This window comes from Cavenderia fasciculata (genome assembly GCF_000203815.1).
Source record: "Cavenderia fasciculata unplaced genomic scaffold Scf_EUAJFUG02HR96I-5, whole genome shotgun sequence".
Classification (NCBI taxonomy): domain Eukaryota; phylum Evosea; class Eumycetozoa; order Acytosteliales; family Cavenderiaceae; genus Cavenderia; species Cavenderia fasciculata.
In genome coordinates, this window is record NW_004457624.1 from 1,396,902 (window position 1) to 1,418,415 (window position 21,514).

At 36.4% G+C, this 21,514-nt stretch overlaps 9 protein-coding genes across 9 annotated transcripts, besides 2 other annotated features; 6 read left to right on the top strand and 3 right to left on the bottom strand.

The window, feature by feature from the left end:
- Positions 1 to 557: 557 nt before the first annotated feature.
- DFA_11549 (uncharacterized protein) lies at positions 558 to 761 on the top strand (the record flags this gene model as incomplete). Its single annotated transcript, XM_004350445.1, has 2 exons — positions 558 to 612; positions 697 to 761. 2 exons carry the CDS (start codon positions 558 to 560, stop codon positions 759 to 761), a joined length of 120 nt encoding a protein of 39 aa, XP_004350496.1.
- Positions 762 to 1,325: 564 nt separating this feature from the next.
- DFA_11550 (uncharacterized protein) lies at positions 1,326 to 1,430 on the top strand (the record flags this gene model as incomplete). Its single annotated transcript, XM_004350446.1, has 1 exon — positions 1,326 to 1,430. The coding sequence occupies one exon, from the start codon at positions 1,326 to 1,328 to the stop codon at positions 1,428 to 1,430; it is 105 nt and encodes a 34-aa protein (XP_004350497.1).
- A 392-nt stretch (positions 1,431 to 1,822) lies between these two features.
- Positions 1,823 to 1,906: a sequence feature (Short protein (DFA_11551, EGG13790.1) was converted to a misc_feature.).
- Positions 1,907 to 2,278: 372 nt separating this feature from the next.
- On the top strand, positions 2,279 to 2,911 carry eIF6 (eukaryotic translation initiation factor 6; the record flags this gene model as incomplete). Its single annotated transcript, XM_004350448.1, has 1 exon — positions 2,279 to 2,911. The coding sequence occupies one exon, from the start codon at positions 2,279 to 2,281 to the stop codon at positions 2,909 to 2,911; it is 633 nt and encodes a 210-aa protein (XP_004350499.1).
- Positions 2,912 to 3,175: 264 nt separating this feature from the next.
- mettl1 (tRNA (guanine-N7-)-methyltransferase) lies at positions 3,176 to 4,099 on the bottom strand (the record flags this gene model as incomplete). Its single annotated transcript, XM_004350449.1, has 2 exons — positions 3,176 to 3,830; positions 3,939 to 4,099. 2 exons carry the CDS (start codon positions 4,097 to 4,099, stop codon positions 3,176 to 3,178), a joined length of 816 nt encoding a protein of 271 aa, XP_004350500.1.
- A 522-nt stretch (positions 4,100 to 4,621) lies between these two features.
- Positions 4,622 to 5,437, bottom strand: DFA_11554 (uncharacterized protein; the record flags this gene model as incomplete). Its single annotated transcript, XM_004350450.1, has 4 exons — positions 4,622 to 4,771; positions 4,861 to 5,037; positions 5,145 to 5,228; positions 5,372 to 5,437. 4 exons carry the CDS (start codon positions 5,435 to 5,437, stop codon positions 4,622 to 4,624), a joined length of 477 nt encoding a protein of 158 aa, XP_004350501.1.
- Positions 5,438 to 5,632: 195 nt separating this feature from the next.
- On the top strand, positions 5,633 to 8,049 carry DFA_11555 (uncharacterized protein; the record flags this gene model as incomplete). Its single annotated transcript, XM_004350451.1, has 2 exons — positions 5,633 to 6,099; positions 6,165 to 8,049. 2 exons carry the CDS (start codon positions 5,633 to 5,635, stop codon positions 8,047 to 8,049), a joined length of 2,352 nt encoding a protein of 783 aa, XP_004350502.1.
- Positions 8,050 to 8,375: 326 nt separating this feature from the next.
- Positions 8,376 to 8,450: a sequence feature (Short protein (DFA_11556, EGG13795.1) was converted to a misc_feature.).
- Positions 8,451 to 14,083: 5,633 nt separating this feature from the next.
- DFA_11557 (uncharacterized protein) lies at positions 14,084 to 16,474 on the top strand (the record flags this gene model as incomplete). The annotated part of the gene is made up of 3 exons (XM_004350453.1): positions 14,084 to 15,074; positions 15,131 to 15,311; positions 16,087 to 16,474. 3 exons carry the CDS (start codon positions 14,084 to 14,086, stop codon positions 16,472 to 16,474), a joined length of 1,560 nt encoding a protein of 519 aa, XP_004350504.1.
- A 458-nt stretch (positions 16,475 to 16,932) lies between these two features.
- hibA (3-hydroxyisobutyrate dehydrogenase) lies at positions 16,933 to 17,898 on the top strand (the record flags this gene model as incomplete). Its single annotated transcript, XM_004350454.1, has 1 exon — positions 16,933 to 17,898. The coding sequence occupies one exon, from the start codon at positions 16,933 to 16,935 to the stop codon at positions 17,896 to 17,898; it is 966 nt and encodes a 321-aa protein (XP_004350505.1).
- Positions 17,899 to 18,155: 257 nt separating this feature from the next.
- DFA_11559 (uncharacterized protein) lies at positions 18,156 to 21,389 on the bottom strand (the record flags this gene model as incomplete). Its single annotated transcript, XM_004350455.1, has 6 exons — positions 18,156 to 18,575; positions 18,665 to 19,082; positions 19,497 to 19,609; positions 19,875 to 19,950; positions 20,187 to 20,451; positions 20,645 to 21,389. 6 exons carry the CDS (start codon positions 21,387 to 21,389, stop codon positions 18,156 to 18,158), a joined length of 2,037 nt encoding a protein of 678 aa, XP_004350506.1.
- Between the last annotated feature and the right edge of the window lie 125 nt (positions 21,390 to 21,514).

Sequence of the window (21,514 nt, forward strand, 5' to 3'; positions counted from 1 at the left end):
CTCAAAGAGTTATTAGTTAAACTAATAAAAATCTTTGAATAGACACCTTTTTAAATTTCTTTGGCATAATATGGGTTTCATTAAAACAATTGTCAAACCACCTACCATCAAGTTATCGTATGGAGGTAGACGAGGAAATGCATCAACTCTCAAACCACAAGTATTTTACATCTAAGTAGACCTACTATGATGTTCTGTAGTACACATGTCAACAACTATGAATAAAATAGTGTAATTTATTCATCATCCAAAAAAAAATCCAAAGATATTAATAAAACACAAATGAGAGAGTCGGCGCACCACATTTAAAGTATGAATTTCTCAAAGTAGGTTTTCGGAGCTATTGGCGAATGTCGCGAAATAAGATATTTATTTTTGGCATCACCCAATTCCTTTGAATGTTCCGAATGTTCTCTCCATCTTTTGAATGATTTGTCCACCAACCTACCCTACCTTTTTATCCAACACAATCTTATCTTTTATTTTATCCAAACTTTTATATTTTTTATCTGTATCATTAACTTATATCTATCTATATCTGTATCACCAAATCAATAATGGGCTTTTTCATAAACTTGGTTAAAAAACCATCATCAAACACTAAATCAACTCGTATGTAATGGAGTTGTGGTTATTAATTCAAGATAAATAATAATTTTTTTTTAAATTAATCAATATATTTAATTTATTTTTAAGAAATTGCCTATGGAGGTAGATCACAATTTGGAGGTACTAAAACAGCAACAGTAATGTATGCTTAGATTCATATGAAATACCATACCTTTAATCCATTCAAGTATTGAGTACTCAATAAAGTATAATAGAAGAAGGAGGAGATTCCATCTCCTATAGCAATTGGATGGATCACCATATCTCAGCAAAGAATCATTATTATTGTGTGTGGTGGGTGGTGATGATTATTATTCCCTGATTAAGATGAATGAAAATAAAATTATATCAACTTTTCGTGTACTGGTGGGTGTTGAGTGGCAACGGAGAAGAGTAGAATCCCATACAATGGGGGGTGCCATCCATCAGATCCCAATGAAGATATTTTCAAACCCGTAAAACACCGAAATGTTAATTTTTTATTGTTTTTGTTTTTTGTTTGTGGTGGGCAACCCCAGATATAAAGAAATCGATTGTTGATCATCCCCGAAACAAAACACAAAACTTATCTGTAATTTATTCATCTGCGTATGTTGTACATCTTTGCATCACGCCGACAACGACGAATAGTGCCAGTGTTTTTTAATTATACTCCTTTTTTTTTTTTTAGATTATCATTATTATTTTTAGCTACCTAAAAAAAAACATATTTAAAAATGGGTTGGATCACAAATTTATTCGGAGGTAACAAGAAACGTCTCCAAGCTGCTGGAAACAAGAGACAAAATGGTATGACTAATAACCAAAGTTTCTACGCTTAAATGACCTCCCATCCTTTGCAAACACAACACTCCTCTAAATTAAATGCCAGACCAACCTGTTTAAATTGAACCAAAAATAAAAGTTTAAACCACCTAATAGTACTATTTAATTTCACTACTTCACCACTGCATCCAGATAGATAGATAGATAGATACTTTACTTTCGGAAGAATGAATGAATGCAAGTTTATGATCTAAAAGAACAATTTGTTCGTTTTTTCTCACTCGTTTTTTTCTCAAATTTTTTTTAATTATTTTTTTGTTTCTTTTTATAAGCCTCCAAGTATTGATTTCATTAACGACAAAACACTTGTACTTACTAATAAACTAAACTAACAAGAACACCAACAACACAACCAACAACCCAACAAACAAACACATATATATATAAAATGGCCACCAGTATGTCTCATTCATTAGCATTGTCGTCGTTATTAGTATTCGTCGTCGTTATTAGTATTCGTCATCGTTGTTAAAGAAGCTTCGAGCAAGACCATTCATTTCATACGTTATTGGCTAATTCAATCATCAATAGATAGATAGGATAGATAGATAGAGAAGCAGTCAATGATTGAATGGATTGTGTTGTTGGAATCTAGATAGATGAAGAAGGGGGCGATCTAACATACGAGCAAAATACGATACGACTAGAGCGAAACTAAACAATAGATACAAAGAAGAACGAATATTAACCAATTCAACAATCGATTCATTACAATTCATTACTTTATTACTTCATCATTGAATTTTAAATAGGAACTCAATTCGAAAATAGTTGTGATATCGGAGTCTTCTCCAAGTTGACCAACTCATACTGTCTCGTTGGACAATGCAATTCTAAACAATTTATGCGTGCTTTTGAAAATCAATTAAGTGATCATATGCCAGTGATCGAATGTTCGATTGCAGGTTCACGTATCGTCGGTAGATTGACAGTTGGCAACACCAAGGGTTTGCTCCTCCCAAATACCTGTACCGATCAAGAACTTTTACAGATCCGTAACTCTCTCCCAGACAGTGTCGTTGTACAACGTGTTGAAGAGCGTTTCTCTGCACTCGGCAACTGTATTGCCGTCAATGATCACGTTGCTCTCATCCATCCAGATCTCGATCGTGAGACTGAAGAAATCATAGCCGATGTCCTCGGCGTCGAAGTTTTCCGTCAAACCATCCACGGCAACGTCCTCGTCGGAACATACTGCGCACTCTCTAACCAAGGTGCCCTCGTCCATCCAATGACCACTATCGATGACCAAGATGAAATCTCATCGCTCCTCCAAGTACCACTCGTCGCCGGTACCATCAACCGTGGTAACGAATGCATATCTGCCGGTTTGGTCGTCAACGATTGGACCGCCTTTGTCGGTGCCGATACCACCGCCACTGAAATCTCTGTCATTGAAAATATCTTCCGTCTCCAACCACACGCTCCATCTCATCTTATCAATCAAATTAGAGATTCTGTAATTGATAATTTATAAATATAGAAATAAAAATAATAAATATAAATATATAAGATATAAGATATAAGATATAGATATAGATATAAGATATAGATAGATACGAACACCTGGAAAAAGAAATTAAAAAAACAAAAAGAAAATAAATACATTAAAAAAAATATTTATAACAAATCCAAAGAGAGGAGTCCAAGTCCAAAGTACTTATTATTATTATTATTAATTTCCAGAATGGATTATATATGTATGTGTGTTTGTATAATATATATTATATATTATATATGTTTAGTTTGTTTTGTTTATTATTCTTGGTTCAGTAATTCTTCTAAATACAGCATACCATTTCTTACCATCGATTCTATTGACTTTACGAGCTTCCTCTGATGAATTGATAATGAGTGGAATGCATGGATCGGAGAGGAGGATTTGTTGGTCCTCGATTTGTTCGAAAAGTGGATGAGCAGCAAAATGCTTGTACATCCAGAGATAGAGTTCTTCTACGTCGCTGATAAAGTAGGCCAAACCACCTGGTGCCAAAACATAGGCATACTCTGACAAGAGTGTCGAACTGATGATACGACGCTTGTGGTTGGCCTTTTTAAAGTGTGGATCGGGGAAGAGGAAAAAGATCTTTTGTAATTGTCCCTTGTAAAAGTAGTTGGGTAGATATTTCATGGCATTGGTCTTGAGGACACTGATGTTTTGGTACTTGTCTGTCTCCTTTTCACGAAGTTTCACTATACGTTCGTCAACATATTGTACGACCTTGTCACGAATCTCCATACCCAAAATCATCTGATCGGGAAGTGCTGCCGACAAACTAACTGTCAAACCACCGTATCCACATCCAACATCTGCTACTTCAACTCTCTTTTCTGGATGATCTTTTAAGAATTGTGGGTAATGTGGAGACCAATCCATTTTATCTGGTGATACTGGACTACAAAATAAATAGATCAATCAATTGAATTAGTCATCATCATCATCATAACAAAAGTATATACTACATATATCTATCTATCTATCTATCTATCTATTTATCACATACTAATTGAAATCATTATCTGATAATGGGTTTGAATGAGCTTTGATTCTATGATATGGTTTGATTGCTTTCTTTCTCTTTTGTTGTTGTGGTTTATCTGTAGCTGTTGTAGTTGTAGAGGTAGTATCTTCTACATTTGTATTATTTGATGTTTCTGTTTCCATTTCTATTATTAGTCTGGTTGATATAGGGATAGATAGATATGACACTGATTCGATTTGATGATAGTTCTATTCTTTCGTTTTTCGCTCCTTCACTCAAAATTATTTTGCAGGTATTATTTAATTTTTTTTTTTAATAATTAAAATTTACATTATTAAAAACAAATAAATAATACATCATGGAATTATGAATTATTATTATTATTATTATTATTATTATTATTATTATTATTATTATTATTATTATTATTATTATTATTATTATTATTATTATTATTATTATATTCGAGGTTAGATTTTAAATTTATAGGTTATTTTTTTATTGAAAAAAAAATAAGATAAGTTGTTTGTTTGTTTGTTTTGTTTGGTTTGGTTGTTTATACAATTCGATTGATTCATCCAATTTGGTATAGGTTGATAGATTGGATGGTGAGAGAGAGAGGGAGAGAGAGAGAGATGGGAAAACTTTAGAAATTATTGCGCAAAAAGAAAGAAAGAAAGAAAGAAAGAAAGAAAGAGGAGGATTTAGGACTCTTGTGGAGGGAACTTCTTTGCTTGTTGTTTAACTTTTTCAGTGTAGGCTGCTTTGTTTTTCTTAAATGAATCGTAGGCACTAGAGTTGGCTGGACTGTTTGGATTTGGATTATCAAGTAAATCTTGTACACCAAGACAAATCTAATTAACAATAGATCGGTTGGTTGGTTGGTTGGTTTAGTTAGTTAGTCATATGAAGTTGATTGGTTGGTCAATTAGTTTCATCATACTTGTTTAATAGAGATGGTGGGTTTCCATCCATCACCAATGATTGACAGACAGATTTGTCCATTATCAAATACGTTTACGTGGAAGAATCCAGGTGGAAGCAAACAGAGTGGTGCCTTGACTGGATACTCTTTTGGGAATTTAAGCGTCAATGGGTATAATCCACCTTCCCATGGTGTCTAAAAGAAATTAATAATAATCATTGCAAATTTGTCAATATTGATGTTAAAATAACACTACTACTACATCGATCATCGCATCATTCATCTCGAATTGCAACACGTACACCATCTTTACCTGGGATACCGCAATCCCAAATCATCATATTAGCAACACCATCTGCACCTGCTTGAGGTCTAGCAAAGAATCCCTATATATTACATATAGAAAGAAGAGAGAGAGAGAGAGAGAGAGAGAGAGAGCGTAAGTCTCGTATATACAATATTACACAATCCTCTTCAGACGAGGAAGAACGCATCATTATCATCATCATCATGACAGCAATATACCTACGATTGGATGATCTTTTCTCCAACTCTTTCTTTCTTCAGCTAATCTTGATAATGCTAAATCTGACATTTGTATTTGTTATAAATATATAAATAATAAAGAAAGATAAAACAAAGTATAAAACTACAGAAACAGTGATGTTTGATAAAAAAAGCGAGGGAAGCGGAGTGAGCATTTTGAAGTTTGAAAACTAGTCTCTTGTCTCTTTCCTCAAGCCTGTCTCGATATATACAAGATAATATAAGATAAGAATAATAATTCTTCATGTTGATCAGTGGTAGCAGCATTAGTAACAGCAGGCATGTTTGTAATGTCTTGAAATATTATCTATCAGCTGAACTTCTTGTACCAACATCAACAACACCACCAACAACTCAAAAATCGGCATCATATTATGATACAACAACATCATCAAAGTATTATCAACATCATCAACAATACACATGTACATACAACAAATATAATATAAACTATAATAATAATAACAACTATACACTTTTACAACCAACTCATTTAAACCATCATGGTGGTGTGTTAAAGTATTATTGTACAGTTGTTAAACAACAACAACAACAAGATCCAATCATATCAAAGAAAGTATCACCCATTAGACCAATCAGTCATACTATTTACAATGATCCAGTTGAATCAATCTATGATGCAATGACAAAAGAAGAGTTTGAGAAACACCTCTCTGCCAAGTTTATGATGAGTGGATTCCAACCTAAACTGTATGTATACTATACTATACTATAATCTATATAATAATAACAACTTTTTTCTTATTTTTTTTTAGACTTCTAAGTACAATACAAAGTGATACAATGTATCAATCACCAACGATTCTATATATGGTTTGGCAATGGTGTGATAAATTACACTCCTATAAAACAATAGATATCTTTAACTATATATTGACGTTTCTACGTAAGAACACCATTGGAAAGAGTGGACTATTTCAAGAGATGGCAAATGTACTCTTGAGGGAAAAGTATGCACCCATTGTAAAGATTGACACAATCAATATTATACTGGGATACTACAACGACATTGAAGATCACGCGAGTGTACATCGAATTGTATTCATGTTGACAAACTATCGAAAAAGACTGGGATTTGATAACGACACTTATATTGAATTTATCAGACTATGGGAAAACGATCGTACAAAGCTTGAACAATTACGACTCAAGATTGAAAATAGACCGGTTCAACGAAGCGATGTTTTAAACGCTCATCTTATTCGTGCCATTATTTTAAATGGAGACTACAAGGCTGGTATGCGTATCTTTGGTCGATTGGAAGACCCACCCAACGCAGTGGTGTTTGATGCCATACTAGTATCGTTGGCATCGATCAATCAATTTGACCTTTTTGAACGGTACTGGAAGAAAATGGAGGAGATGGGTGTCGAACCGCTGCCTCAAACCATTGCCGTCTCAATCATGAAACATGGTCAATTCCTCGGGTCGGACCAATTCAACCAATTTTACAATCTCATTCAAGAGCGGTACACTCACCTGGTAGTACACCCCGAGGTGTTGGCATCATTCATTCACACCCTTGCCTATGAAAGTCATTCGTACGACTATATCGAAATGTTTCTCAATCGACTACAGGAAATGGATCTTTGTACACCAGAACTTTGTTGCAATACCCTCTCTATCGTCGTTACCTATGGTTATGCATCGGTTGTTGAAAAGTGTTGTAACGATATTTACAATAGAATATTTAAATTTGCATTTGATGAAAACTTGAAAAAATATATAAATCAACATCAACAATTACAATTTGATCAACCAACAATCTATAATAATAATAATAATAATCAACAACAACAAAATAACAGTCAAAATAATCAAGATCCAAATATATATAGTAATAGATTAAATAATAATCAAAATCAAAATAATATAGCAATGGAAATAGAACCAAAAGTACCAATAATGGTATTTGAAAGATTGATTTGGGCATCGATTAGTTTAAATAATTTGGATATGGTTAGAAAATGGTGGACTGCAATGATGCATCAAATTTGGCCGTTGGCTATTAAACCTCCCAAGGTTATCTATTCAAATTTGATGCGATACTATTTGACACGTGGAACAAAGAGAGAATTGGACACACTTATTCGAACGTTGCTCATCTTTGATATGGGTGTTTCATTGGACCAAGCAATGGGACAAGACCAAATTCCAAACACCAAGAAACTGATCGCCACTGGAAACGAACCATACGAACAGATTGCAGACACTATCGTCTATTTTGAGATCTATGCCGAGGAACAGCACCGTTGGGGTACGCAACTGTGCACTAGCTATGTCACGCAACTCGAACAACTAAAGACCAAACACGCCATACGACAAGCTTACAATCGAATCATCCACAACTATCTCTTGATAGGTCGTTTGGAAGATGCTGAGCGATGGTTCAGCAAACTCGAACAAAACCACACACCAACAGCCTCTCCCTATCTCTGGTTCATCGTCTATCACACTTTTAGACGCCAGGGCAGACTGGCAGCAGAGTGGGAGAAAAAATTGAAAAGGAGTGGTGCTTACAACGAGGGCACCTCCGAAGTGCAAAGAAACAAAGTCTATGACTATTATAGAAAACACTGTAACTTTTCACTCTCAAAACCAATGACGACAGCTTTACATTCTACTCCTTATTTCATATAATAACAAACAACAACAACAACAACAACAACAATAATAATAATAAACTATCACCTCACCAACCAACATGCATGCATACTTGCTCAAAGTTATACAACGACGAATCAATATTAATATTTTTGGATTATCGATATCTCTTTTAACGAAAAAGGAATAACGAAAAAGTTCATTTATATGATTATAAACACGACTTTTTATTAACCAACTCTAACTGTTGTGTTTGAATCCATCGGCATTGTCCAAGAGATCAATGGAAAACCCAAAAGTGTTGATGTCATCCCACCTCCTTCAGAGAATGGTGCCGAAAATAAAAAGACTGAAGAAATGAAATGACAGGTGGCCAAAGACAGCAAGCAGGAGACCCAGTACCCCCAGATTTTATGAAAAAAGAACTTTCCTTGTAATATCTTTGATTGACCATCAAATCGAATGGTTGGGAAACGAGAAGTGAGAGGGAGAGATTCATGTCTTGAGCGACGAGCCTTGTACAAGGTAAACCCAGAAAAATCGATGGTCACCCCTGATCGCAAGGCCAAGCAAGAGACAACAACAATACAAAGAGGGGTTGTGGCCATCGTCTCTGCAAAAACGAGGAGACACACACGGATGAATTTCAGACTCCCACAAGTCACCAATCTACAACTGAGGGCTGTTGACCATTTTCGTCTTTTTTCAGCCCCCAACACGTGCCGTTCATGGCTAGAATTTCCCGTTTCCAAAATCGAGACTTTCGAAAAATTTTCGTCAAACCAAACACTTGTCTCTTCCTTGAACGACCTGCAAAGCTTGTCAAGGGACGATCCCCTATCCATCCATTCGTATGACCACTAATAGTAACCGACGGCGACCGCCCTGACCCATGGCCCTATATTCACATTAATGTTCATCGCCAAGGTAACCTTACCTTTTGCCCAACCCAGAGACCCCATCCGTCTGCGATTGTGTGCGAGGCAGAAATAGGTAAGACACTGCTGTGTTTAAACATATACTTGTAATCTTCATCACCACACCCATCGTATCATACATGTGTGTTGTGCAAAGGAAATATTATTAGTTTATTCGAATAAACTAAAACTAATAGTAGTTTGACAGCATTTTTTACAGTACAGCAAACAAACAGACAAGACAGACAGAGTCGAACCAACCAACCAGAGAGGTAAAACAAACCACAACCCTTTAAATTTGTCTCGTACCTCTATCATCCCATCCTTTTTCCCGAGTCATATTATTTTAACTCCTCCTTACTATCCACACCGATATTTCATTGTTTGGTCGTTGAAAGGGTTAGTCTTCTTTTGTTTGACCACAAACAAACAAAAAAACCATTGACTATGGATCGCACGTTTATACAAAAATGTGTACTCTCAGTTGGCGGCAGTTGGGCGGAAACCCTGTCATGACGAAAAACCCAAACGACTCGCATCACTGAAATCTCACGATCAAACTATGAGACCATGATCGACAAGGCTTGCCCATCGATTTTTACGACGATGAGTACACCCATCAAAGCCATACAACAATCACGTGCATCACGAAAATAATTCAGGAAAAAAAAAATTGTCTTTTGACTTGGGTGGGGACAGACCATCCAACAAACTTATCATAATATCCCACACACCGCCAAGACCAACCCCCTCTACCATCTATCCACGTACACAGCCACCCCACCCCCTTTCTTTCATTCCATCCACTAGCCAGATTGATGGATACATCAGTCAGACAACCAAGCAGAAATCATCCGACAACGACGGTACATACATTCCGTGATCATCCTCAATCTTTCACACATTGACAACAGACAAGAAAAGACACAATGTTCTTGTTCTTTTTTGTTTTGAATCGCATCATTTCATTCTTTTTCATTCACCATTTATATTTATAGACATAGAGACACATTAGACATATATCCCCATTTATTAAAAATAAAAAGAAAAGAGAGTAGATAGATAGAGTAAAAAAGTTTTAGAGAGTAAGGAAAAAAAAGAAAAGAAAAGACAAGTGATAGTAAACACCACATCCCACACGCATTCATTCATTACTTTTTACTTGCAACAATTGTTTGGACTAAAATAGCATCATGATACTACTATTCCGTGAGTGAATCTTTTTGGACTTTTTTTTTTCCGATTCCATCCCCAATCAACCACACATATCTTTTTTTGGTCAATCAACCAATCACCACACACAACATCTTGGAAACACACAAATCTCTGTCCTATCCGGTCACCATTCTAATTTTTCTCACTCTTTTTATTTATTATTATTATTATCAGAGGTCTTCACAGAAAACTACTCTACTTACTACTACTACTACTACTTCTGGTTATAGTCAACAAGATTAACCGGTTGTTGTCGTCTTCTTAGCCCGGTCAATTCATTCGAAACACCCAAAACGTAAGTTTAAGTTATTTACTCTCTCTGATTCTTTTTTAATGTCAAGGGATCATATTCGTTCATCGATTTTGCCTTTTCACGAAACAAACGATCGATACAAATATCTCAATTGTCCACAGCTCACACATCCACACCACCACCAACAGTAGTTATTTTTTATTTTTTTTGTTTTCTGTGTCTGTCGATCAAGCTGGTCATCGACAAGGCTGATCAACCTCCCCCGCAACAACTTTTCAGCCAATGAAAAAAAGGATGGCTGTCCCGTGCGAGCGGCCAAATATCCAAAAATTGTCCCACCCTTCCTTCGTTATGCCCCCCACCCCCAACCCAACCTCATCCAAGGCTAAGTTCTTTGCTGCAACAAGTCACGAACACAGCCTTTCCCCAAACCTCGATACTCGGATTTTTCTTTTTTGCCATTTATATCAAATAGTCGATTTAAAAGAGGAAGTTATTCTCTCTGTGTGTGTGGTTCATCTATGTATGTTGGTAGGCAAGGGGGTTGCCCTCACCCATCTCATTACCAACACTTCTTCTTTCTCAAACCCCTCAACATTCTTTCTATCCTCTCTCTCTTTCTTTCTCTCTCTCTATTGTTGTTTCATCTTCATCAATCAATCAATCTATCTATTAGATAATTAGTAGTACAAGCCCCAAGAAGTTATTTTTAATCTTCATCAGTAGTACAACCGTTTTTTTAGATTTATAAATAGATAAATATATATTTATCTTTTTTTTTCTGTTTCATACTTTATTTATTCCACGTATGTTAGTAGGAGCTCCTACCAACAACAACAACTACAACAACAGCAGCAACAATGTAAGCATATATTTTACCTTCCCCGTTTTTTTTTTTTTTTTTTTGTTTTACATTACGGTTGTCCCATCGTCGTCTTGTCGATCGGCACTCGGATCGAACAACCTCTTGTTCGATTTTAAATTTGTTTCAATCAGATCCTACCTATATACACATCATATTTTGGATGTCCATCCATCCATCCATCATCGACACAGATTGGTGAAGAAGAAGAAGAAGAAGAAGAAAGAAGAAGCAGAAGTTCACAGAATTCCCTATCGACCAATACCAAACCTTTTTATTTTGTTTGAAATGGGAACAGAACGGTTCATTGTCAAAACAAATTACAAATGGAGAATGTGGATTGATTATCCAAACCCCTTTTCTTGTCCAAAAGTCATAACATATATTATCAGAAAACCCTAAACCTCCCCATCCCAACCTGTGCATTGCTTTAAATCACATGTTGCCCATTTTTATATAAATTGTCCAAGCAAGCGGTTCCGCAACTACTAGTTTGATCCATCACAAAATCGCACAACACACACACATATACACACAATATATACACACACAGCAAAACCGTCGCACAACCTGGAAAGTGATCACTACCGTAGATCCTTTTTTTTTTTTTTTTTTTCCAAACAACCAAATTTCAATCGGTCGGCATACCTACCCAGGTAGTAGTTGAAAGAATCATTTCCAATCTTTGAAATCATTCTTTTGTCGTTGTTTGGGTCACTGATCGACGCATCCAATTCAATTTGATTTTCGGAGCGAAATGGATGGATGGATAGATGGATGGATGGATGGTAGTGGTTAGTTGGTGATATGTCCTTCAGTGATTGAACGGTTGTTGCATACACATATTAAATGATATTTCATCATCATCACCAGTTGACACACACACTATTTCCCATACCAAACAACATGTTTTGTTTGCACCACACACTATCTATCTGTCTCTTAATCTCCCTCCTCCTCCTTTTTTTTAATATATCATATTATATTGTCATTGGCTGGAAGGGTGGGTAGGGAGAAGAAATCCCATACACGTTCACCAACCATCAGTAAAGTAAAAAAGAAAAAGAGTAGTAGTGGTGGTAGTGGTAGTAAACCCACCCACTCTCTACTTTAAAGTTTATCTGCTTGATCACTCACTATCATATTACCACTACTACTCTTTAAATGTGTGTGTGTGTGTGTGTGTGTGTATATTGTACACACAGATGCAAAAACCACCACTACCCCGTTAAATCCATACCCAACTTGTTTGGTCAAGATTAATCCATTCATCCATCATCATCATCATATGCTAATGTAAAGCATCAATCAAAAGTGGAGAAGGGGGACCCCTCACTTGTTTCCAAACCATCCATCCATCCATCCATCCATCAATCCATCCATCAATCCATCCATCCATCCATCAATCCATCCTAATCATCCATCTCATCTGTGACAAGCATGATGGAAGAGGAAGAGGAGCAGATATATGTAATTATTGATGGGTGGGTGAGAGAGAGATTTGGTGGGTGTTAACATCGGTGGGAAGAACAACAACAAACTTTTAAGCGCCCTCCGATATCGCATCACTACAGCCCCTCCAACCACCATCATCATCAAAGTGAAAGTTAAAAGTTCACTTTTAAAAGAAAAAACATCTCTCATCTACACCACCCACCATTACCACGATGATCATTTTTTTTTGTTGTTCCCACCACAACCAGCTGGCTGTCTGGTTGGCTTGCTTGACAATCTAACGTATCTATCGATCGTTCACTATATCACACCTCTCTACTACTCTTCTTCTTCTTTTTACCATGACAATATATTGGGTGGTTTGGGGTTTGAAGGAGGAGGAGGAGGAAGAGGAGGAGAAGATGATCAGCAAGCATCAGTAAAAAAATAATGGAATGGTCGATTTAAATGATACAGCTGCTGCTGCTGCTGATGATGATGGTAACGACAAGAACAATAACACCAAGATCATATGGTACATCAATAATCCTTCCATCCATCATTTTTGCATTTTCTGTAACAAGGATCAGCAAACAACAACTTCACCATTATCATCAGTCAGTCGGTGACTGACCAATCAAATGAATGATGATCCATCCATTTCCCCTCCATTACTCTGCAACCAACATACACATTTAAAATCACAATGGTGTGTTGTTTGACAAACACAACCAACATTATTTTTGTTGTTGTTATTTTTAAGAATCATATAAATCTTGACAACAACTATCAGAATAACAAACAACAACAACAAATAATTATTGTTATTTCATAAACACCATCAATCATCTAAAATTATTAATTGTTCGTATGTAATGTATGATCCAGCTTGATTACAACCCCCAAACAGATTCTAAAAATACTATTAGTAACCTATAAATAGGCTATGATCAATGACTACTTTTTAATTATATTTATAAGAGAGTTATTAATATCCCAAACACTACACTACATTACACTATACTACCACCACCACTACTACTATGTTATTATTATCATCATCATCATCACCACATTCAATAAATTACGACTACTACCAACAATGTTAATACTGTTAATATTGTGATCCACCCACTTACCCATGATATCATCCATGATCTACGACACTCTTTAAAAAAGATTTCCTTAAAAGTTAATATTAACATCCAGATTTTTTTTTTTAAATAGATTAATTAAAATAAGAATATTTATTATACATTCATCCATTCAATCCATACCAATTTGACATAACAAAATAATATACATCATCATCAACATTATCATCCATCATTTTGCCAAAGAGATAAAAATTAAATAATATTTTCTTAAAAAAAATTAAAAGAAAAAGAAATGGTGGTGGTTGATAGAATGAAGATTGGTTTCATGGTTGAGGATGATGAATCACCATTATCCTCAAACGACAATCAACAACAACAACAACAACAACAAAACGAAATAATAATACCATCAATGATTAAAAATCATTCATCTCCGTCGTCTTCACCAAAACCCACATCGTCGACAACATCATCATCGTCCGCTGGTTCTGGTTCTGCCGCTGCTGGTGGTGGTGGTGTACCATCCTTGAAATACGAAGAAGATGATGAAGATGGAGTCATGATATTATCCACTTTTGCAACATCACCAACTCCCTCACCAGCTGTCAAGCCAATGAAAATCCCAAGTATTAATAGTCTTGCTTGGATGGGTAACCCTCAATCTGGAAATACCGGTTCTCACCAACCATCGTCATCGTCTTCGTCGTACCAATCACATAATAATAATAATCCAAACCTTTCATATCAAACCCCAATCATTATAAAGTCTGATCCATACCAACTTTCACCACGCAAGGTGCAGTATACTGGCAATGGTGCGCACTCGTCTTCATCGCCACAACAAATGCATGCAAGTGGAGGGATGGCAATACCAAACTTTTCAAGCTTCTTGAATGCCCGCCAACAAATGGACATGTCGCACGGATCCTCGCCAAAGCTCGACTCTGTCAGAACCACGCCAACTGGGTCGGTTGGATCATCGCCTTTTATCACCCCACGTGGAGGTGAAGGTCATTCAAATATCAGTCCTCCAAGCAGCGGGATGCTCCAGCCATTGGCAGGTATTGCCGAGGAGCAGTCGTCGTATAGCATTGGCGGCAGTGGCTCGCCACCTCGCTCCCCTTGCTCTGACGACGATCTTGTTATTTGCGGTGAGAATCCAGACGGGTCGCCTGCCTTTGGACCACGTTCCATGGCCTGTGACAAGCACTCCAAGTGGAAGAAGAGATGTCCTGACACTTGCGTCGGACGCGTCTCGCCCGTCGAGTTCCCCACCACCACGCGTAAGCTTTGGTCGCAGGACGAGTGTTGTCGTCTCCTCGAGATGGTCTTTCAAAAGGACCCCCAGTCTGTCACGTCAAAAGAGAGCGAGCAGCGTTGGCGATACATTGCCAACTCGCTGGGCCGTACCGTCACCTCGACGCGCAAAAAATACATGAGACTGATGAACAAGTGGTCGCCTCGTCCCTCCATGACCACGTCCGTCCACCCCATCTCCAAGCTGATCGAGTCCAACGAGCGTAAGCGCAAGCAAGGTTTTGAACAAAATGCCAATAACAGCAACAGCAACAACATCAACAACAACACATTCAAAGACCAAAAAATTGTACATGACCCCAACCAACCCCCATCGCACCCACACCCCCAGCCACCCCAACTCCAATACAACTCGAGTTTGGTGATGCAACAACAACAAGGCCAACAACAATATTACCAGCCACCAAACAATATCAACAACAACAACAACAATAATAATAATTCACCATTGGCATCGTTTACCAGTTATCATGGCAGTCCAAGAGAGAGCAGCCACAGCCAACCATATTTCAACAGTACTAATAGTTTTACACCCATCCAGTCGCCAAATAGCAGCAGCAGTAGCAGCAGCAGCAATGGCATGGGTGGCGGCAACAACAACAACAACAGCTACGGCGGTGGCCACCATAACCATCATCACCAGTCGCCTCAGATCATTTCACCCAAAGGACTCAACGTTCCACCCTCGCTCCAACAGTCGCCCAACAGCAACAGCCACTTTTATCTGACACCCAAGCCAACCTCGCCATCTTCATCATCCATCCCACCAAGCTTGCAATCATTGCAGGGGGGCAATTCCCCTCATCACCAACAATACCAACACAACCAACACAACCAACACAACCATTCCTCTCACCCCACCGACAATGGAGAGCGCACTCCATCCAACTTTGTAGATTCTCAACACCACCATAACCACCATAACCAACACAACCAACACAACCAATACCTCCATCAATCACCAAATTTTATTTCAAGGCAACAACCATCCACTCCACCAAAACAACATCCTATTCCAATTCAACCATTAACTCCAAATATTAAAATCCAACAACAACAACAACAACAACATCAACAACATCAACAATTACCAAATCCATTTCAACAACAACAACCACAACAACCAACATCACCATCACAATTAGGGGGACTATCATTTCAAGCATCCCAATCAAAGTTTAAGAAACCTATTGGTCGACCAGCCGAGAGCTGTATCCAACACCGTACTGAACACCAAAAGTGTCCAAAGGATTGTCCATACAGACCCGAGTCTAGCCCCCCTACAGCCACCATCTCTGCTGGCTCTTCTTACCAACACCCACCCCAGCAACCAGCTTTTAAAGTTGCTGGTCTAACGAACATTTAAATATTACCAATAATTTTTTTCCCAAATAGAAATCGGCTACCCAACCCAATACATTTTTCAAACACATCTTGCACAATTCAAAATACTAAAGGAGTAACAACAAACAAACAAACAAACAAACAAACAAACCAACACACAAACACCACCAATTAATTTATTTATTATTCGATTCCACTACCTACTCTACCAAACCAAATCTAAAATTAAAATTAAAATCAAATCATTTGTAATTATTTAAATTATTTAAAATCTATTTGTCTTTCTTTTGATGTTTTAAAAGACTATTATTAAAATGGAATGAATGATTTCACACAGCTAATGTTTGGTGATTCAAAAAAAAAAAACATTTTTGTTGAAATTTCATTTCCTTGCGAGGATAAATCTTGTTGTGAAGAGCCAGTGATTGTATTATCGACGAGAGAAGAGTAGATAGATAATCTATCAAGTGACGATAAAGAATGTTAAGAACAACTTTTAATAGTCTATACAGAATCAACAATGGTGTTAGATACATGTCAACATCAACAACCAACGACAAGGTTGTAGGTTTCATCGGTCTCGGTAACATGGGAGGTCATCAAGCTATGAATCTCCTCAAGAAGGGACATAAGCTCGTTGTCTATGACATTTCAAAGGACAATGTACAAAAGTTGACTGAAAAGGGTGCAACCTCTGCCCCCACACCAGCCGACGTTGCCAAGCAAGCCGATATTATCGTCACTATGCTCCCAGCATCTGCTCACGTTCGTTCAGTATATCTCGGCGAAAAGGGTATCTTGTCGACTGTCAAGAAGGGTGCTCTCTTGTTGGACTCTTCTACAATTGATCCACAAACTGCACGTGATGTTGCCAACGATGCTCTCAAGGCTGGTGCCATCATGCTCGATTGTCCAGTATCTGGTGGTACTGGTGGTGCCGAGGCCGGTACTCTTACCTTTATGGTTGGTGGTGCAGAGACTGACTTTGAACGTGCCAAGCCATACCTCCAAGCTATGGGCAAGAACATTGTTCACTGTGGTGACGTCGGAACTGGTCAAGTTGCCAAGGTCTGCAACAATCTCGTATTGGGTATCTCTATGATTGCCGTATCCGAAGCTATGAACCTCGGTGTCAAGCTCGGTATGGATCCAAAGAAGTTGTCTGGCATCTTTAACACCTCGTCTGCCCGTTGTTGGTCAAGCGAACTTTACAACCCATGTCCAGGTGTTCTCGAGAGTGCACCGGCTTCACGTGGATATACTGGTGGTTTTGGATCTGCTTTGATGAACAAGGATTTGGGTTTGGCCGTCGACAGTGCAAAGTCTATCGGTGAACCACTTCCACTTGGTAACAATGCTCATCAAATCTATACAATGATGGTTACAAAGGGTTTAGGTGGAAAGGATTTCTCTGCTGTCTATGAATTCCTTCAAAAGAATAAATAAATAAGAAAAAGAACTAATAATAATAACAAGCAATAACAAGACAAATTAAAATCATGATTGATTGGAATAATATACAAAAGAAGTTTTATTTTTTATCCATGTACGAATATGGAAAGGTAAGAATACAGGAATTAAGATAAATTGAAAACTAGACTTTGGTAATAATTATTAATTTAATTAATTAAAACATTAACTTATTATGGTCGGATCCATAAAAGGTTGTGGTTAATTAATTAAATTAATTAATTACTTGGGGTCTAGTTTAAGACAGCATTGTTTAGGTGATGGTCATCATCGTCATCACTTTGTAAAGGATTATTATTATTGTTGTTGGTTTGGGATGGAACCCCAAGATTAAGGTCTAAAGGATTATAACCATTTTCTTCTTCAAATGCATGAGTCTTTTCGAGTAATACTTTCTTTTTCTTGATGAGCATTAGGACTGGGTCCCCCAACATGTTTGATCGAATAGTGTCTATCCATTTATCCAAGTCGTTGTATTTTGCTTTTGTACATTTCAAGATTAAAACCGTTGAATGACCTTGGACTGGTCCATTCTTTGTAATTTTAACCGATTTGATATGATTCAATTCTGGATCTTCAATCATAAATGAATCATTGGAAAGTCTCTTTACTGATAAAGATTCCAATGGAATAATTCCACTTGGTGAATCCTCCTAAAAATAATAATAATAAAAAAAAAGATGAAAAGTTGGATGTAAATACAATAGGTAAATAAGATATTAAATTTAATTTTTTTGCTTACATCAACATCTTGACTATTTTTAAAATAGTATAAACAATTGTTTTTGACAACAAACCAACGTTTATGTTGTCTCTTGCTCTTTGATGATAATTTAAATAACCATCCTTTATAAATCGCATTGTTTGATAGAGTTTCCTTATCCATTTTAATTTCATTGTTGACAATTCTATCATAGATGGAACTGAGATAACCAGATTCAAACTTTTTGTCTTTTCTGAAATCGCAGTTGCGAATAAATGCCTTTTTGTCCATCTTGTTGACAATGTTTGGGTTGTGCGCGTCAGTATTCAACAAGATGATTGAAAATGCTAGAATGTAGGCTGTGTTTGGATCACCAAAAGAGTTTGGATTGTCCCTAGTATACTTGCTTGCAAAACATTCCATGATTTTATCGATTTGTTGGGCCTCTCCTGGTAATCTAAACTTGGTAAGCAGTTCCCTCAGAGCCTCATCAAGATCCTTTCCTACAAAATTGAAATGTTCCATATAATTATATAATATTTCTTTCTTTTCTGGGGAGCTATTCGTAGGTAGGATCAAGTAAAAGAGAGAGAAAGAATTAGTATTGTCAAAAATAGATTATATAAAATCAAGAACAAGAGATAGTTATATGTATAAATAAACCAGCTTAACCAGCAAGATAGGATAGGGAAGATAATTAATAAAAGAAAGAGGAGAAATATATATAAATCCTTTAACCACAATCTACCACTTGATTAAAATAAATTAATTGTGTGTAACCATGATGGGACCAAGTTCAATAGAGAGAGAGAAAAGAAAAGAGGGATACAATAGATAAAAAGGGGTTTCCAGACAAAGAGAGGGTACATACTTTCCACCCAAAAGCTCTCCAATTTTTTTCTTATCAAGACCATCTTCTTGATGTAAGAAATTAATTAGATTACCACTCGGTACAATATTTTGAGCTTTTAAATAATTTAATGCCTATGCCATAATCAAAAAAATAAATAAATAAATAATAATAAATAAATTATAAGAATAGGTAATAATTATATAATTATAAATAATTAAATTATAGCGAAAACAAAAAGGTAATAGAGTTAATATTAATCATTTCAATGATAATATAATAATTAGATAAAAAATTAAATAAATAATAAAGATAGTATAATAGTAATAATATAGGAATAGTAATAATTATAATTTTAGATAATAATATTTTAGATAATAATATAATAAGTAAATTTACTTTATCTGGATCTTTGTTGAATTTTCTTATTGCAATAATGATTGGGTTTTCTGGTAATGCTACACCATATTGTGGTCTTTATACAAAAAAAATATATACAAATTATATGATGATATTATATAATAATAATCGAAGGAGAAGGTCGTTAATAAGAGTTGTACTTTGGGGTTGGTTGGTTTCTATTAATATATATAAGAATTAAATAGTAATAATATATATGGACAAATATAGAAAAAAAAGAAAAAGAAAAAAAAAAAAGAGCCATTTGACTCTCTTTTTTTTTTTCTTCTTTTTTTTCTTTATGGAGTGTACCTAGCAGTTTGAGTGAGCTTTTCAAGGTCATGAGTATCGTTTACAATGGATTGAATATCCTTTTCTTCAGTTTCTGTGGTATCGGACAATTTGTTTGATCTGGCATTCAACATGTCGGTTATCAATGGATTGATCCAAACGAGGCAAGCAATAGCCCATACAAGAGCAACGACACCAATGCAAGCAATGATGGCGATACTAGATTGCCAGTTTTTAACCAAATCGATATATTGGTACTTGGCCATCAATCCAATAGTAACAGTTCCTATAATAATTAATAATAGTGATAGTACATTCCACCAGTAAAACTATGAGTGATAGAGAGATTAATAAATGTGGACAGAGAAGGGTTGCGGGAAAAAAAAAGAATGGAATAGATTTTTGAAAATCTATTCTATTAGCTGTCGAGTATTTGGGACCTACTATTCTGAGTGCCAAAACCTTGGCTCTTAATAAACCATAAATAGCGACGACAGAGGATAATGCAAGGAGAATTCCATATCCTCCATACATTAACAATGCAATGTGTCTGATTAAAACACCGACGACCAATGGGAAGACGAGTGCGAGTCCAATAGTCATTTGGATAATTGAAATAACGAGGGGTGCATGTATATTGAATTTGGGTCTCATGCTCTTTCTACGAGGTTTGCGTATCTTTTTTACTTTGGTCTTTGGGGATGGCGTGGAAATGGTGCTTGTCGAGGTGGGTGAGAGTTCAATGGGCGATACGGATGGACGTGGGGCTGGATTCTTACTAATATAGAATATGGTTGAGCCTTCGTCGAAATTATTATTGTTTGATGTGCCATGGCTGACAATGACTGGTTGGGTTCGTGGTGGTTGTTGTTTTTGTTGTTGGATTGGTTCGTTTGATGTTGATGATGTCAAGCTTCCGCAAGAGGTGGCACGGGTAGGAGATGAAGAGTCTAAAAGTATATTGTCGCTACTTAAACTTCTTACACTGCTACTGGCAGTTCCATTTGCATTGGAGAGAGATATATCTGGCGAGTCTGTATATGATGAGTTCAATTGGGGAGAAATAGTTCCTAGTGGGTCAGAAATAATTTGTTGATTATTATGTTCTTGTTCTTGTTGTTTTTTTTCCAATGATTTTTGGACATTTATATCGACTATTACATCTGTCGATGGAATAGTTGTGGTTGTTGAAGTTGAGGTTTGAGTTGGGTTTGTAGAATCCATTTTTAAATATTATTATTATTATTATTGTATAGAGTTGTAATTCGTACAAACACAATTAAATAATTAAATTAAATAAACCGGGTTTAAAAAAAGTAGTAGTAGAATTTATAAAAAATAGGAGTTAA